This window comes from Sebastes fasciatus, chromosome 4 (assembly GCF_043250625.1).
Source record: "Sebastes fasciatus isolate fSebFas1 chromosome 4, fSebFas1.pri, whole genome shotgun sequence".
Lineage (NCBI taxonomy): Eukaryota > Metazoa > Chordata > Actinopteri > Perciformes > Sebastidae > Sebastes > Sebastes fasciatus.
The window spans coordinates 27,170,350-27,182,918 of record NC_133798.1 but is presented as its reverse complement, the minus strand read 5'-3'; the positions used below and the strand labels follow the sequence as shown (position 1 = coordinate 27,182,918).

At 45.3% G+C, this 12,569-nt stretch overlaps 1 protein-coding gene across 1 annotated transcript in view; it reads right to left on the bottom strand.

The window, feature by feature from the left end:
- lamb4 (laminin, beta 4) overlaps nt 1–12,569 on the bottom strand; it is a 29,841-nt gene that overhangs the window by 1,485 nt on the left and 15,787 nt on the right. Inside the window, exons 21-33 of the mRNA XM_074633262.1 lie at nt 12,176–12,333; nt 10,772–10,996; nt 9,794–10,011; nt 9,360–9,456; nt 8,907–9,276; nt 7,371–7,531; nt 5,499–5,701; nt 5,111–5,308; nt 3,674–3,818; nt 2,452–2,659; nt 761–896; nt 482–652; nt 178–331 (exon numbers count right to left, since the gene is read on the bottom strand). Of these exons, the coding sequence (XP_074489363.1) occupies nt 178–331; nt 482–652; nt 761–896; nt 2,452–2,659; nt 3,674–3,818; nt 5,111–5,308; nt 5,499–5,701; nt 7,371–7,531; nt 8,907–9,276; nt 9,360–9,456; nt 9,794–10,011; nt 10,772–10,996; nt 12,176–12,333 (2,444 nt within the window). The remainder of the gene's footprint in view (nt 1–177; nt 332–481; nt 653–760; nt 897–2,451; nt 2,660–3,673; nt 3,819–5,110; nt 5,309–5,498; nt 5,702–7,370; nt 7,532–8,906; nt 9,277–9,359; nt 9,457–9,793; nt 10,012–10,771; nt 10,997–12,175; nt 12,334–12,569) is intronic.

Sequence of the window (12,569 nt, the reverse complement as noted above, 5' to 3'; positions counted from 1 at the left end):
TATATACTATAGTACTGCACATACTATCACTGCAGATAATATTGTACTACTACTGCTGCGGCAAGTATTACTCCCGCTACTCCGAATGCCTGTGTTGCTAAAATTACTGTCATTATGCCACATTTATAAATGTACAATTGCCAGACTAAATAATAGAAATAAAAGTACTAATACTACCTTGTATCTGTCGGAGTTTGTCCTCCATCTGGCTCTTCATCTTCTCCGCCTCCTCCATGATGGTCTTCAGTCGCTTTCCAGCTTCACCCTGATCCGTCTGAGTCGAATTTTTCTGCTTCAAAAGCTCAAACTGCCTCATCACTTCATCCAGCTCCTGTTACAGAGACACAGGTTGTCATACTAACATACTGCATATTTCATCAGTATGTACTTCATACTGTATACTCCCTCAGTATGTACTACATACTGTATACTCCATGAGTATGTACTAACAGGAAGTGATCTGGATACTGCATAGTCTTACTGGTTCAGTTTCATTAGTGTGTTGTAAAGCAGAGTCTGTAGCGTTTAGGGCGTCTCTGGCCGTCTCTCTGTTCTGTTCAGTTTTCCTCTTCAGGTCTTTGATCTCGTCCTGCAGTTCTTCAGGTCGACGATTCATCAGCCTCGTCTCGGTTCTGTCCAGTTTGTCTCTAATCTGAAACATGACATGGTTAAACATAATTTATTTAAAGACATCAGCGTCAGGCAGGGCTGAACTGAAGTGCCAGATGTTTGAGACATTTTAAATATTTTTGATCTTTACGTCTTGGATTCGGTCTTTGGCCATGTCTGTGTCCTGGCTGGCTGAATCCAGGGCGTTGTTGGCTCGGTCCTGAGCTTTCTCTGCTTCATAAACATCATTGCTGATCTTGGTCACATCAATTTTCTTTGTCCGCTCCCTCAACATAAGAAACAAGAACAACACAGCATCAAAATACCAGGTGAGCCCAACTATGTCTAGTTGATACCGCTCCACCTCCTGCACCAGCTCCGGTTCCTTCCCCGCCAGAGAGGTAACGTTCCACGTCCCTATAGAGCCAGTCTGCGATGCCGGGGTGACGCATATAGATCCCTGTCTTTACCTACTGCCTGGCTCACATTGCACCCAATCCCAATGCCTACTCTTTCGGGAGGTGAGCCCATGGGTGGCAGCTCCATGTCCATTTTTCGGGCTGTGCCCGGCCGGGCCCCATGTGCCCCCAAGGCCCGGCCACCAGACAATCGCTGGCGAGCCCCCCTCCCAGGTCTAGGCCCAGAAGGGGGCCCTGTTTCCCTTTTCTGGGCGTGGTGTCACAACTCTTTTCTGGCCGATTCATAAAGGTTGTGAATCGCTCTTGGTCTGGCCCCTTTCCTGGGACCACTTTGTCTTGGGAGACCCTACCGGGAGCTAAAGTCTCCGACAACACAGCTCCCAGGATCACTGGGGCGCACAAACCCCTCCACCACGATAAGATGGTGGATCTATTTTCTATATCTTGTTTATGCTCTAAAACACCAAAGCAAATTCCTTGTATGTGAAAACCAACTTGGCAATAAACCGGATTCTGATTCAGACTTTTCTCCATCTGGAGTAAATGTAATGAGTCTGCCACCTCACTGCCCACACTGTTGCTTATGTAGCTTATTATTAATGCTGTGTATAACAATTGCCGCTTGATACGAAACCATGGTTACAAAACTTTACGTCAGTTTTCTGTTTCCCTCAGAGAGAGGGAAGTTGGTCTTAAAGCTTGCCATTGAATTTATACCCTCCACCTTACAGACGGGTGCTTCATTGAGTTGTGAGAAGGACTAAAGACGATCCCTCCGTCAGAGTGGGAGTGGAGAGTGTCCGGTTTGAGAAAGGCCCCTGGTCTCAAACGTTGTTATGGATTAGGTTCACTAATAAACTCTGTCAGATTTCTAGATATGACAGCTGTCTCTCCTAGCCCACATCATTTGAAGCAGAATATTTTGTTGGATAAAAATAGGTTTTGAATTTTGGAAATGATTACATCTATCTTTTTCAAGAAATTGTGACTTTTTTTTTTTACTTTAAAAATGCTCTGGAGTTATTGGAAATGTTTGGATCACAGACAGTCAGACACAATCCTACGCAGCCACCACTGAAATCTAATTCTACTAATAGTATAATGCAATTTACTTCTGAGACTGTTAGAAACTGGTACCAACGTTATCTTCACCTCCACATACACTATGAGTTCAATGTAGCCTGCCTGCCTGTAAACCCTTTCGGTGAAACACCAGAGCAGAGGACATTAATGCTGCAGAGTGAATATAAGGGTAACACTGATTAGTGTATAGCCTAACCTTTATCTGCAACTGTGCAGAAATACCGGCTTTAAACACAAAGAATAGATATGCCAAAAAACACAACAAAGATGATTGAAGCCTCAAACTATTTGGTACAGCCCTATGAGCCATGGATGTTATTTCATGCTTTCAGAAACTGACTTGAGTTCTTGAGCTTTCTCCAACAGGTCCTTGGCGGTCTTGGCGTGCTCCTCCAGGTTCTCCAGGTCGTTCTGGAAATTGGGCTTGTTAGACAGCAGATTATTGATGTCATTGATCATTGATCGGATCTGGTCAGGTGATCCTGGCAGCTGGATGGACAGAACAGCTAGAGCCATTTTCTCAATGTCCTCTGGAGGAACCATCTCATCTGTCAGGGAGGAAACATGATTACTTATGTTGCAGTTGAAGTATAAAATCAGTATAAAACTATATGAACTTAGTTACATATCATATCATCAGGCATGTTAATCTGTTAAAAGCTTAGTTGTGTTTTATCTACGATGAGACTTTGTGAGCAGTGTATGACGGAGCACACCAACACCGTCCTGGTTGGGTGGAGTCAGCATTTTATATAAAAAGAAACTGGTTGTGTTGTGAACTGTCTGACCGACGCTACAACCAAACATAAAAAACATATAAGACAGGTACAGGTGAGGACAGAGACGTTTCCTGCAGACAGAAACTCATCACTCTGTCGTGTTTTAAGAGTTCAAATCTGCTGCAGCAGGATGCGATTTTTCTTTTGTTTCCTGTCACAGAATCATTTACTCTACTCTAGTTGAGTAAATGAAGCTTCTGAAGCTTTTTGTAAGGACTAATTTTGTGTTCCTATCAAGTTGGAGTTACCATATTTATAAGTTTCAGACCAAAGAACTTTTAGTGGACGCAAACTGACGGTGCCACGTTGCCCCAAATGATTAAATTACAACTCATTTAGCGACTGCAGGCTGCATCGTTCTCCCTCAATACTGGACCACCTTCAGAAAGTGTTGTCCCCATTCGACACTTAGACACAAAAACATGGGAAAATAGGATCTAGGTTGAAAATTGGCCAAGTTATCCTTTAAGCTCCAAGTCATTTATACAGTATATCAGAGCTTTCAGAAAAAAACTTCAGTGGTAATTATGACTTGAATGATAATTACAAGTCTGAAACTTATAAATACGGTAACTCCAACACGATATGAACACAAAATTAGTCCTTACAAAAAGCTTCAGAAGCTTCATTTACTCAGCTAGTTATCTTTTAATAATACAGTGTCTGAAAACCAAAACATGGACGCCTCCCATCATGAGAATATCTCATCTGTAAACTGATCAAACTGTAACCAGAGTCCTCCAGGTGAAGACCAGGTTCCTGTAGTATCACCTTAACACTGACCTATCAGGTAATCTTTGACACGCTGGATGAGCTCCTTGGTTATATTTTTCTCTCTCTTGAGGGAGTCTATGTTGTTGTTGATCCGGTCCTGGAGGTCTTTGGCTTGGTCTTTGGTGTCCTGAGCTACCCGTTTCGCATCATTGATCTGACACAAAATACACAGTTATAATATTTAGTTAACAGTGAAGCAGTAAAGTGACCAGCAATCTGATAACGTGGCCCCAGTGTCACCTCCACAGCTGGCAATAGTGATGAGAGGGCCGATTCTTTTAAGAAACACAGTACTTGTCATTCACCTGCCACTAGCGAACTGACTCATGAACAACTCTTTTGGTTCTTTTGGTTTCCTACCAGTTGGACGTGTCCAGAAAACCTCCAAAGGGGGGCGTCCAGGAGGATCCTGATCAGATGTTGAACCACCTCAGCTGGTCCCTTTAGAGGTGAAGGAGCAGCATCTCTACTCTGAGCTCCCTCCGGATGTCTGAGCTCCTCACCCTATCTCTAAGGCTGAGCCCAGCCACTCTACAAAGTATCTGCGATCAGCGATTGGTCACTACCTGAACCTCTTGGCCATAGGTGAGGATTGGAACGTAGATGGACCAGTAAATCGAGAGCTTTGCTCTCCGGCTCATCTCCCTCTGAACCACAACGGTCCGGTACAGCGCCCGCATAGCGGTGCAGCGTCAGTAGTATTTTACAGATTCGTACTTTGTTTCTATGGTACCACATTCTGGGACCTGTAACAGACGCAATTCTGAGGTCCTCAAAACGGACACTCGCCTTCCCCCGGCTGCACCTTGAGATCCTGTCCATGAAAATCACAAACAGGATCGGTGACAAGAGACAACTGTTGCAGACCGGAAATGTGTTTGACTTTGTGCCGAGTATACGGACGCAGCTCTCACTTTGGTTATACAAATTCCACAAAACACATGTAGACTGGATGGGCAAACTCCCATGACCCTACAAACAGCCCCGTGAGGGTAAAGAGCTGGTCTACTGTTCCACGGCCAGGAGGGAATCCACATTGTTCCTTCTGGATCTGAGGTTCGACAGTCGGTCAGAGCCTCCTTTCCAGCACCCTAGAATAAACTTTCCCGGGGAGGCTGAGCAGTGTGATAGCCCGGTAATCGGAGCACACTCTCCGGTCCCCCTTTTTAAAAATGGGAACCACCACCCCGGTCTGCCATTCATATGTAATTCTTGACTTAGTAATGTGGACATTTAAACCAGGCTTTAGAACGGCTGTTCCTGAGCTCTGGTCAAAATGAACCTCTTATTATAACAGTTCTCGTTCAGTAGCACTAATTTATTCTGGTCTCGGGGTTTAAAAGACATCCTTCAAATTAAAAGCTGGTTTATCTGGACCCGGACTGGATCTCTGAGTCTGTTCCAGTACCAGCACCGGTCCTCCCAGTCCTCCCAGTGTAAACCTGCCTTGTTCTTGGACTCGTGCAGAATAGATGGGAGTGTGAGTAGTTGGTCCTTCACTCTCTCTGCCGTCTCTGAAGCTTCCTCACTGACAGGAACGACTCCGTCACAGTTTGGACCTCCACATTTCCTTTTTCCCAAATCCAGACCACACAGAGCTCCACCACATCCGGTACAGTCCTCTAGACCTGGTGCTCCGCAGACCTGCATCAGACCACAACACATGAAGAGGCTCATTCACCTGACTGTGACTATCAATCACTGATTATTAGTGACACTGCTGCACGCAGCATCAAGACACACTTGTCATTGAAATACAGGAGCAACTTCACACACACACACACACACACACACACACACACACACACCGGTGACTCTGTAGGTTATTACTCACCTTTTGGTTGAGGTCGACCACGCTGAGCTCTTTGACCTTCTTCTCCAGCGGTGCCAGGTCTCCTTTGCCACTGCGCATGCTCAGTTTGTGTTTGACTTCCTGTCTGGTGTTCATGGAGTCATCCAGGGTTTTGCTGGCGTTTCTCACTTTCTTCTCGTCCAACATGAAGGCTTTATTATGCTTCTGGATCTCATCCTGCAGCTCTACAACAGGATCAGAGGAGAAACTGAGGATAAAGCAGTTTGTTCTGATAAAGTCATTGTTTCAAAATAAAATGTTGAGTTCAGCAGGTTTAATGGCACTTCTGCGTTTCTATTTAAATAATCTGAAACAGTAGCTTCTGAAAGTATTCTGACTTCTTCACTTTCTGCACACTTTCATTTAAAAAAACAACAACAACACAATGTCATTAAATGAACAATGTCCACGGTGTTCCCATTTAAGTGAGCGGGACCCTCAACTGACTGAGCAAGATCAAAATATTTCACAATGTTTACAAAGAGAAGAGCCAGAGTGGCAGCATGCATGTATGTTAAAATCAAGACATCATGAAAGCTAAAAGAGCAGAGAACACCTGAATACAACCAGAGTCTGTAGATTAAAACACAAAGTAAAGGGACCTTGCCATTTGTCATCAAACCACCAAGTGATTAAAATGGGGAAAAGTTCCCAAAAGAGTGTGAGGAACTTTTAAAATGATGTTTGTGAATCACAGCCAGTCCAACACCACCACATGATATCCTTACTTAACCAAGGTATCTGACATTTAACAAGCCAAACACTACCGAGTTAGAAGCTGGACATCGAGCAGGACTGGCCAAGGAGACATGAGGTGAGGGAGGTTGACTGGGTTTCATTCAGGGCCATACGGCACCGAGTTTTTCTACAACAAGGAAGAGGAGAGGAACAGGAGGCCCTCTCCTCCTGTTTAGGGTTAGGGGTCAGGGGTCAGGGTTAGGGGTTAGGATTAGTTTGTCGCTTGCTTGCTAGGGAAGGGGTTAGGGGTCAGGGGTTAGGATTAGGGGTTAGGGTTAGGATTAGGATTAGCTTGTCCCTTGATTGCTGGGGAAGTGGTTAGGGTTAGGGTCAGGGGTCAGGGTTAGGATTAGCTTGTCCCTTGCTTGCTGAGGAAGGGGTTAGGGTTAGGGTCAGGGGTCAGGGTTAGGATTAGCTTGTCACATGCTTGCTTGGGAAGGGGTTAGGGTTAGGGGTCAGGGGTCAGGGTTAGGATTAGCTTGTCCCTTGCTTGCTGAGGAAGGGGTTAGGGTCAGGGGTCAGGGTTAGGATTAGCTTGTCACATGCTTGCTTGGGAAGGGGTTAGGGTTAGGGGTCAGGGGTCAGGGTTAGGATTAGCTTGTCCCTTGCTTGCTGAGGAAGGGGTTAGGGTCAGGGGTCAGGGTTAGGATTAGCTTGTCACATGCTTGCTTGGGAAGGGGTTAGGGTTAGGGGTCAGGGGTCAGGGTTAGGATTAGCTTGTCCCTTGCTTGCTGAGGAAGGGGTTAGGGTCAGGGGTCAGGGTTAGGATTAGCTTGTCACTTGCTTGCTTGGGAAGGGGCTCCTCCAGATGGTGAACAACAGAGGTTTTTATCCAGGGAAAGGTGGAATCACCTTACAGATATAGGGGGGAAGCAGGATATCTGTGTCCACCAGATGCCTCCATAATAAACAGGCTGTAGGATTAGACCCTGACACTTAAGTGCAGACTGCATGACGAAGGAAACAAGGTTCGAGGTGAGTTATGATCTGGTCACAGTCACTGATTGAATGTGGGTAAAATTCTAATCTCAAGTGTGCAGAGTGTGAAGGTGAATCAGAGAAGGATCAGCCATGTTTTTAGTGAGTTAAACTATTACAACAACAACTTCACTCTACCCTCCGGGTATTCATCGTCATAGTCCTGATCCTCGATGAGTTTATCCTTCAGGTTGCTCAGGAGCTTCTTGAACTCCAGATGAATGTTGTCGATTTCAATGTTGAGGAGAGGAGACGGGTCTATCAAGATCATGTTCGGGTCGATGGCGTCTTTCAGCTTCCTGTGAGGAAGAAAATGTTTAAAACTGCCTGCAACTGCATTGTGAAAGACTCATGTACTACAATAAATCAGCCATTCTTAACTGCTTTTTTGAACATTTTAGCCCCTTTCACACAGCCTACTCAAGGCGGGATGGTTGGCAGAAAGGTGGAACAGAGTAGTTCTGCTGCTGAGCCGGCAGCAGAGGTCGTCACAGAGCAGAGTCGACGTTTGTGTGAATGGGACAGCTGGCACGGCGGGACTACACACTAGATGCCAATGCTGTTGTGTTAAACGTCACGCCTCTTTTGCTCCCGTGATGCCGGTGTGCTATCTAAAATCACACGCTGGGCAGCATTATGCTGCCGTTGTTTGGTTCAGTGTGAAAAAGCAACGCCGACGTAACGGCGGATCTTCTTTGTGGCAGTATGGCGGGATCTCTGTGTGAAAGGAGCTGTTGTTTATTAAGGTTCCTTATTTGAGTCTTTACGGCCAGACCAAAAACGTCCTAATGAGCAGAGCGGCAGTCATCTACATTTGCCCCCCAAACATGACAGTGATTGAACACTAAGGCCTGAATGTGACACATGCACATTCATGGATACAGTCAGTTGTTTAAAGTTCACTTTAAAATGAAAGTTTATTTCTTTAGTCAATTTAAATTGTTCACTTTATTCAAAACTATATATTCTTTATCTGTCAATAAAGTTCTTGCATAAATAGCGTGGATCTTATTTCTAGAGCTAACCTCTTACTGTTACATCTACACCAAAGCTAGTGCTACAGCTCACCCAGTAGTGGTGTAGGTTGTAACAACAGAACTTTTTGCATTTGATATTAACTCACATAATGTGTGATAGTGTAGTAGACGTCCAAGTGAGTTTATTTTTGTATTAGACAATCATGGTACCATGTATAAAAGTTTGAGAGATCTGAATTACTGATGCTCAGACAAAAGGTGCTACGACCATCCAGGCCTCCCTTCAGCTGCCTGATGACATTATACAGGTACAGAGACAAACAGGTAATGAAAACTCCACACAGCGAAGAGGATGAACCGACAAAGGAAGTGGACGGGTATATGTAGTGGATGATGAGATGCAGGTGAGGAGGTGGGCGGGGGAAGCCAGGTAACTGCAGAGCAGATGAGGGTGTAGATGGGTAATGGTGAAAGGAGCGAAGGAAAAAGGCTAGTCTCTGAGGAAGAGGAACAAACTGACACTAACACGGGTTAGTCATTAAATTTCAACTCCACACAGAGTGAGTAGTGACAATAATTAAATTAACACTGTGGACCATGTTGACACCATGTTAAAGTGTTTGAATGAACTCTGACAGTGTTACAGATGTTTGCAGATGTTTCTGTGAGGCCACAAGTTAAAACCCGCAGAACTTACCTGATCATCGCAGACATTTTCTCCACCTTCTCCGCCTTTGACGGGGAGAGTCCCATGAGGTTGGCAAGGACGTCCATCTTGGAGTGCATTACCAGCATCCGTTGCCGGTGGCGACTGACTCCGGGCCGCAGGTCATCGCCGTGGCTGGGTACAAAGGTTCTCATCCTCTGGGCAGCTCGCTGGACATCGGTGACGTCTTTGGCCAAGACGTCGGTACATGGATGGCACTCCTTGCAGGCCGGGAACGCTGAGTCATAGCCAGGGGCACACTCGTCACAGAAGATACCGGTGACGCCGATCCGACACATACACTCGCCGGTTTCAGGGTCACATGACGGACGCTCTGTTCCCTCCATATTACAGTCACAAGCTGAGAAGGAGACATGATGAGTTTAGATAAAAACAAGCTGGAGCTCTGTTACAGAGAAGGGTAAAGAAAGCGTCTTCACTCACAGATACACTGCAGGTCTGGATTCCCAAAATGATTTTCTCTACATTCGTCACACTGTCTTCCTCCAAACTCAGGACGGCACGGGCACTGTCCCGTCACCTGAACACATCACTGCTTCATTCAGTCAATGTTTTACTGTCCCGTCACCTGAACACATCACTGCTTTATTCAGTCAATGTTTTACTGTAAGCAATTATTTATTATTTCTATTGTGTGTCCCTTTATCATGTCTTTCTTTTGTCTTTTATTGAGAAACACTAAACTGGAAATGTGCCGTATAAATAAATGTTACTTACTGATCAAATTCAGTTGTTTTATCCCTTTAAGTTACCGATTACAACATGTTTCATCTGAACACGGAACTTTACGTGTGCTTCATGTGATTCAGCTCTGTAGTGTGAGGTCGATAACATGAATAGTGGTTGGTGCCTCTTGCCTTGTTGCAGATGTTGGAGAAAGAGTTAACAGAATCACAGCTGCAGGGTTGACATCCCGATGCTCCGTCCAGGTTCCAGTACCCGTCCTCACATTCGTCACAAAGGACACCCACCACTCCCGTCCTGCAGGGACACTGTCCCGTCCTCCAATCACAGAAACAGGGACTCTCCAGAGGACACTGAGTCACCTCTGTCCCCCGCCGGTCACAAGAGCATTCTGGGAAATACACAATAAATATATTAAATACATGAAATAAATCAGATAAAGAAAAACATATTAGTTCACAAGTCACAAACTTCAACCCCTCGTCTTTACATTTCTGCCATTTCTCTGGGTGGAGCCTGAGAACTCAGCCGACCTGATCTGAACCTGTCTGTGCTGGTTAGAGACTGATGGGGACTGACAGTTGTACCTGGTACCAGAACACCTGAGGCCAAAGATCGACGATTGGCTTTGTCGTCGTATCATCAGATATGAGACCGTATGTGTGTGGGCGGGGGGTTAGCAGGTGATTTGGTTCTGTTAACTTCATCAGGCTGGGACCTCCGGTGAACACTGGGACCTCCGGTGAAGACTGGGTGGAGTTAAAGTATGTCAGGGTCTGGTTCACCATTGAGGGGCGTAAAATCATTGGGTGGGTTGGTGCAGCGTCAGCAGGAATGTGGATTCTGTACCAGACTGGTGGCTGATTCTGGTCCTGGTCTCTGGGTAGTGAAAAATTAGATGGTGGATCCAAGTAGGCAGGGTGACCGGGTGGGGAGCTCAGAGGAGAACCACTGCTCCTTGCTGACAGGGGTCAGGTGAGGCCTTCTGAATGCCTCCCTGTGGTGGTTTTCTGGGCAGGTCCAACTGGGAGGAACCCAGGGACGGACATTGTATTGCATTTTTTGTAGAAAATGTTCAATATGAATAACGTTTTCTTTCCATTCTTATTCTTCTTCTTCTTATTGTTATTATTTTATACCCTTGACTTTACCTTTGCAGTCCTGGTCCAGAGCGTTGCCATAGTAACCAAGTTTGCAGTCTTGGCAGCGTGGTCCCATCGTGTTGTGGAGGCAGCGCTGACATTCTCCTGTCAGGCTGTCGCAGGCGTGACGGTCATCCGGGTTTATGTTGTTGTTGCAGGGACACTCCTCACAGCTGGCGCCTGGCGACGCCAGGTCACCATAGAAACCAGGGCTGCATCTGTCGCAGCGCGGACCTGAGACGGTCACAGTCAGATTTAACTGTTGGGACATATTCACTGTGGTCACATGTTTAATGTAAATGTAGCAACGGTTCATGCACATAAACAAAACAATGGGCCCTATCTTACGCAAAGCGGCGCACATCGCAGCGCAACTGTCATTGCTAGTTTCAGACTGACGCAGTTGTCATTTTCATGCCCAGCCCCCAAGTTGTGTAAGTATCAAATGTGCCCATCTGTGCGCCCATGGGCGTGTTGGTCTTAAAAGGAGGTGTGGTCAGGCACTTTGTTGATACTAAGAAGTTAAGCAAGTTGTGTTTCCGTTAGCTTAGAATAAGCCGTTTATATCTACAAAGGGGAGTGGGTCCTCTCCATGGAGTCTGCCATGTTGCACCGCCATGTTTCTACAGTAGCCCAGAATGGACAAACATAACTCTGTTAACTTTTCCTGATTGACCAGAGTCGATAACATTACTCGCTCCCATCGTCGCCACCGCTCTCTCTCTCTCGCTTCACCACTCACTTCCCTCATACACACACTCACATACACATACATACGAACATACACACTGGTCCTGTTCCGGATGGCTCTAGAGAGGAACATTCGCCATCGTAGCTCTCCAACACGCTCGGAGATGCTTCAGTTGGTTGTAATTTTCTCACCTCACTAGATAGGGTTAGATCCCACACACTGGACCTTTAACTTGTGATCTATTTTGATGTTTTCTGAGTGTTGTCTTTTAGACTAGTCGACTAGAAGTTTAAACAGCCAACAATCTTGGTGTTACATTCGATTCAACTCTTTCTTTTGATCAGCACATTAAAGAAATCTCCTTGACTGCCTTTTTTCACCATGCAACATATGATAAAATTAGGTCTTTGGCTCATGCTGAGATTCTAATTCACGCCTTTGTATCATCCAGACTAAAAGTCTTCAAACGGTTCAGAATTCTGCGGCTAGAATTTTAACTAAAACTGTAGTAAATTTGAGTACATTTTAGCTTTACTTAATTTTTCCCTATCCATGTCAGATCAGACTTTAAGTTGCTCTTGATGACTTACAAAATTGTAACCTACCTGCCTGATTTTCTTAAACGTTATACTCCAATCAGGTCTCTCTGCTCTCAGCATACAGTGTTCTTGTCTGTGAAAAAGAAGTCAGCTGGCTGAAGTACCACAGAGGTCAGCTCCTACCTTTGTGCCCCTCCCTGCAGGTACAGGTCAGACTGAGGGATTGTGGGTCGTGTTGGCACGAAGTGGCGAAGAATCTTCCGCTGCCCTGAACGTCTGGACACAGGCAGGGCTGACAGGGCTGTCTGGAGATAGGGTTACCATAGTAACCCTCCACACACCTGCATCAGCAACACAGGAGTGTCATCAGAACCAGAACATCTACAGAACTCAAACATTTTACAACATGTTAGAACGTATGGAAATATAATATAAAATATATTAATATTCTCAGAGTAAAATATCCAGAAGATCCAGTCTGAAAAGATTTCTGAACACTAATGAAATAACACTGTGACAGGTGATATAATTCTTAATATATCTATATACTGTATATATATATCTATATCTATACATA